Source organism: Odontomachus brunneus, unplaced genomic scaffold, assembly GCF_010583005.1.
Source record: "Odontomachus brunneus isolate Ranch 3 - 2012 unplaced genomic scaffold, Obru_v1 Obru_scaffold_187, whole genome shotgun sequence".
Lineage (NCBI taxonomy): Eukaryota > Metazoa > Arthropoda > Insecta > Hymenoptera > Formicidae > Odontomachus > Odontomachus brunneus.
In genome coordinates this window covers 261,144-266,804 of record NW_022639637.1, presented here as the reverse complement: position 1 = coordinate 266,804, position 5,661 = coordinate 261,144, and the positions used below count along the sequence as shown (strand labels likewise).

Genomic DNA, 5,661 nt, shown 5'->3' with positions numbered 1-5,661 from the left:
AATTTTGATCTAATGCATGATTGTTGGCGAGTCGTTTCAATCTCCTCTTTCAAACATTGTGTATAATCGTTAAAAGTTATCGTTCGCGCTACGACATTACTTTTAACGCCTTTGGCCTTTTTTGCATCCCTTTTACTGTTCACTCTCAACGCGTACATCTTCGCTCTGAGACCGACAAATTCCATCATTATCGCTCCATTGTTTTCGTCTTTCATCAAACCCGGAACTTTCTTATTTACAAGCATTTTCTTATATACTGTACACGTTGTCAGCGGGATAATCACTCCTATCAAACCTTGCAATATCACGTTTTATGTGCTCGTATACATCATCGCATTTGATGTTGTAAATAAGACTGTCAGTGTCAGTGTACATTATTTTACATTTGTCGCGATACAGAGGATACATGTACTCGTGATGAAATTCATACAAACAAACCTTTGATATATCGAGTATGCACATACTCACATAGATCGGCTTGTTAAATTTCACCTCGAGTTTGCGCAATTCAACGGCAAATTTTCGGCGAAAACGCTTCTACTATGAAAATTTGGTTTTGCGATCATTGTCTCAGCACCGTACCTTCCATCCCATTTTATCAACAGTTTTACATCTACATGATTGCGAACATTTTCCATCGTTTTGCCGAATACTGCATTGTTCATCAATTTGTATAAATTTTTTTCAAAATCATTAGTTGCACGCGTTCTAAATTGTGTGTTTAATTCGATATAATCGCGGAGCAATGGAGATTGAGCAAATTGAAGCACGCGGTATATCTTTACGATACGAAGACCATGACGCGTGCACTGCTGCAGGTTGCGATAATGAATAACATAACGTTGTTTATTGTATAGCGTCGCGAGAAGTTTTTCCTGTCTTTTACCGGGTGGTTTATCACGCGTTGGGCAAAACGGTAGATCAGCGTGTGCGTCATGTAAATCTTCCGGATACTCCAAGTCGACCTCGAGAATATAACCTATGGATGAATCGATAGCGATTGAAGATACATCAAATTTTGAAAAGTCTGTAACCCATTGAAATTCAGCGTAAGGCAGCGGTTGACACATTGTCCACCCGTACAAGTTGTTTACGTCAAAGTACATCAGATACGACGATAATTTCGATGGATCGTAAAACTGTATGTACTTGTTATTGGCTTGCGCGTATCTACCGGAACATTGACTCAAGCCACCACGTAAACCGCGTTCGATGAACATGAGCATATCAAGTCAGTGAGCAATTCAAAATTTATGCCGGTATGTTTCAATATTGCATCCCACGTAAAACCCACCTGGCAAAGTATAATAATACGCAGGATCTAATCCATAACTTGCGATACAGCTATCGCGAAAATTTTCAAAAATATCGGCCAATAACAAGACATCAGTCTTCAGGTACAAATCGCTGTATTCGCCCAAGATTCGAATAGAGAATCGTTGCCAGACGTTTGCAGCGTGCGCGTAATCGCTCTTGGATACCGTATCGCCCGTCAACGAACTGTAAAACGATTCCCGCGGCATAAACACACATCCTGCAGCTTGTCCACACAATCCACGTATTCGTACGGAAAGACACCTTTTCGCGTCAATAAATAAAATTCTTCGACGGATAATTGTAAAAATTCCGACCGTACAATTTTTAACTTGTCTTTAGTGAGAAAAGATGTTAATTTGTCGAGACTGCTGCTGAGAAATTTATAGGAATCGATGAAACGCAATTTTACAATATTTTTATATTTATCTGCTGTATCTTGGACGTTCTTTGTAAACGAAATGTATTTTTCTTTTGTTATTGGTAGTACATCGATTGACCCCTCAAATGCGTTAGCTATTTCTTTAATAATAAAATGTGAATCATAACCAGATAAATTGTGAAAAACTATTGGAATATGATATGAATTTTTGTAATTTAAATTACAGTTTGAGTGCGCGGGATTTCTATACCGTCCGGTGAAGTGACAACGATCGCGTACGCGTGTATCCTTTGTCGCAAATGGCTTCTCGCACACGTGATATTGCGTCGCGTTATGAAATGCCGCCTACTGTTCCTTCGACAAAGTTTCCATGTCGACATTGGTTGATAACTTTTCTTTTACACGGTAACTTTTCTAGTTGCTCGACGAACCACGAAATACAATCAGTATCGCGACGGCTCCGAAAATATGATAACAAATCGTCGTACGAGCAACGCAAGTAATATGCTATACTAAATACTTTGTGATGCTGATACGCATGCGATGAACATCCCTCCTCTTCTTTCTCACTTACCGTCTTCTGTAAGATGCACTCAAGGTCGACATACACCACAAATGGAACTCACTCCTTGCTGCTATGATTGCTAAAACTCAACCATTTATTGTCTTCGCTGGGTAGCAGGATGGCACAGTCGTTTAATTTTTCGCAGTCTACCGCGTGACTCTCTAGCTTTTCGTTGGAGTGGAAATAGTGCAGGCATCTATAAAAAAACATTGCAATTTACTATCGTTTCATACTTCCGATACATTGAATTCATGAAATGTACTTACCGATCGCAAATGTATTTTCTGGCTTTTTTCTTGCTCAATTGAGAACTCACGAGCCTGGATAAGTCCTTGATCCAGGCGAAGTGTCCCGTGTTGCGGTCTCGAGGATCCGAAATGCGCAGCAAGTTCACATGCTTTTCCCTCTTTCCATCGCTAAGACGTACCGGAACAATGGATTCGTTCTTTTCTCCCATGATGCCGTATACATTGATGGATATATCGTTTAATCGTTCAAATCTTGTAGTTTGATTTACAGACATCGGAAACTCAATGTCTTGAATATTGAGTACGTTCATGTAATGGGGATACGATGATGCGCGATCTGCATTGTTTTCGGCTGGGTGAAGAGCAGCGATCACCGCCCACGCGAAACATGCATTATCCGCAGATTTCACATTAATTACAGCTCGCTTCAGCTGTATCATACGCGGTAACTCGAAATAACATCCTGCGTGCAACGGATTGTATTTGTTCACATTGATTGTAAGATAGAGTATTCGCGATAATGCCCACCCGCTATCGCGTTCCTGGAATTCCTCCAACGATGCTAAAGTGAGCTGGACGATGCGTCGCTCGTACCACTCCTCTAAGTTGGATGTGGAAAAGAGTTCACAGTTTTTCGTAGCGATGCTCTTTACCGCACGTTTTTCACCCGCGACGAACTCACTGTTAAACGCAGTGTTCACTTTCACGTTTACGTGTCTCTCCATTGCATCCCGTATGTGCTCGAGCACCATAGTCTTTGCATCCTCGAGAAATTGACGAGGTTCGATGTGGTTCGCGTTGATGACAATTCCGGTTAATATGCGGTTATCGAACGCGGTATCGACCTCGCGCCAAACGAGTCCTGCATCTCTCGTGCTGTGTCCTGCACCCGCGTGAACGAAACGTGTGCACAACGTATTTTTTAAACCCTCGAGTTGCGCGATTCGAGCAATCAATGACTGTCTAATACCGATCAATAATCGCAGTCGTTTAGCCCGACTATGTTCTTCCAACAACTCGAGGCACTCGTCACACTTTTGCACCCACGTGTCGTATTCGTCTCGCGAACTCAATCGAGCGGACTGCTCCTGCAGTTCACGTTCAACTCGCGCGAGTTCTTCCATTTTTTCACAAAAACGCACTTTCACAAATTGTTTTGATTTTTTATAGTTACTTTTTTCTAGTATCCATTCTGTTTTAGGACATTTTTTCTTGCTGTCGTTGGTATAGTCTTCAGCAAGAACTTGTTGCTCGCGTTCGATGTTTGTCATTGTCTGAAGGTTGGACTAAACGCGCGCTGAAAATCTTCCTGATTTTATATGTTCTATTTTTCCTATGTCCCCCCTCCCAAAGTTTTCCAAAGAAACTCAAACTAAAATCCTTGTGTCACGCTCTATCTAAAAAATATATATATCCTGCTACAACTGTAGAGAATTCGTTATCAGCAGCCAAATTAGACAGCGCTCGACAACATGTATAAATGCGGTGCCATACTGCTCATATCCTGGGACGCAGATATGCTCTGACTGCAACGTCGTACAAATATTTGGAGATTGGGATCAACGTAGGACCTGTGCCTACCTTGGAAATAATCATCGGTGACAATTGCGGTAATCAATTAATATTACCTACAGAAATTTGGAGGAAGCTGATGGAAAAACGTCTCGACATCCAACGGCTTCTGCAAACTGACAAACCATTTCCGCTGTCGATTCAAGATTTGGTAGTGGAATTTTGTAAGATGCGCGATTCCAAAATTGTTAAATTTATATTATCTAATAAATCTTTATATTTGAAACTTGCTACTATGAACACATTATTTACTTATGAAAATTGCATCAATTACCCGAGCAGAAATGTATCTAGTAGATTTGATTTCAAGACTAGTAGCTAGATAGTAATGACTAGATAAGTTTTCTAGCCAGTCACTAGCTTGTGACTGGCAAAATACTTCTAATCAAACTTTAATTATCTAGCTGCTGTCTAGTCACTAAATAGAAAATGAGTAGTAGGTGGCGCTGTCTTTTTTAAAATATACAGTCTAGCTACTATCTCGCCACTAGCAGGATTACATTACTCTGCACGTCGAAAAGAAGGTTATGTTACAATATTAAATTCTGTCTAGTCACTATCTAGTACCAATATGCTGTAAATCCTACATAGAAATGAAATGTCAGACGACATGAAAAACTATCAGTATATCTCGAATCTGATCGGGATTGTCTAGTGAGTATACTAATGACATAGATGAAAAAAATTACACACTAATATGATAGAAAACTACCTGTAAATGCTGAATTAAATGATCTTAGTGCTTAGTGTAATCTTTTTTCTAACCTTTATATAACTGATATAACTGCTAGATAGTTCTAAATTATATTATATATAAATATTACTAATTTTTGAAAACGTTATTTAGTTCATTATTTTGAGAAAATGGATAGAAAAGAAAAAATACGCGAACGTGTACAAAAACATCGACGGATTAAGTCTGCATTGAGAAACATTGCTTTCTCTTCTTATTTTTCACGTATGTATTATATTATTCAATAATACAATACAATTTCTCAATATTACAATACAATTATAATATATATTACGTACTCAATATTATAATATAAAATAATATTCAATAATAATCTTTCAATAATACATTAGTTATTAATACTGTTGTATAAAAGTAATATTTTAATTATTTACTTTTTTATTGTTATGTCTAATATTATTATGTCTAATACAATACATTTTATTCGATTGATATCCTGTGGACGTCCTTTGAATGTCTTTAGCATGTTTGTATTGTATAGGATTAATATATTATATATTGTACATGTTACAATAGTTACAGAATATTATAATTTTCTATATATTTTTTTTGTTTTCTACATTATATAGATGAACCTGGACATGTAACATACAGTACGAATAAATTGCAGAGCGATATTGCAAATACAAAATTGCAAAAGAAAGAAAAAATAAATATATTAAATGACTCATATAGTGATTGTGAATCTACATTACAAAATTATGTTATTACGGATTCAATTTCAACTGATGAAACAGATATTGATGACTATAATGATAATAATGATGATGATGATAATGATGGGAAGAATGATCATTGGGAACATGATGAAAATATAAATAAATCA

At 37.6% G+C, this 5,661-nt stretch overlaps 1 protein-coding gene and 1 long non-coding RNA gene across 4 annotated transcripts in view; one reads left to right on the top strand and one right to left on the bottom strand.

Moving 5' to 3' along the window:
* LOC116851678 overlaps positions 1–382 on the bottom strand; it is an 899-nt gene extending 517 nt beyond the window's left edge. Inside the window, exon 1 of one of the 2 annotated variants that reach the window (XM_032831338.1) lies at positions 10–382. In XM_032831338.1, coding sequence (XP_032687229.1) covers positions 10–245 — 236 coding nt within the window. In that variant the 5' untranslated portion in view covers positions 246–382. The remainder of the gene's footprint in view (positions 1–9) is intronic. The other variant, XM_032831337.1, reaches the window with a different exon arrangement.
* A 4,007-nt stretch (positions 383–4,389) lies between these two features.
* LOC116851675 lies at positions 4,390–5,604 on the top strand. Of its 2 annotated transcripts, none has more exons than XR_004379626.1 (3): positions 4,390–4,735; positions 4,929–5,039; positions 5,446–5,604. It is a non-coding gene; the product is annotated as an uncharacterized LOC116851675 (long non-coding RNA). The 2 variants fall into 2 exon arrangements; XR_004379625.1 differs by having other exon boundaries at positions 5,405–5,449.
* Positions 5,605–5,661: the final 57 nt, after the last annotated feature.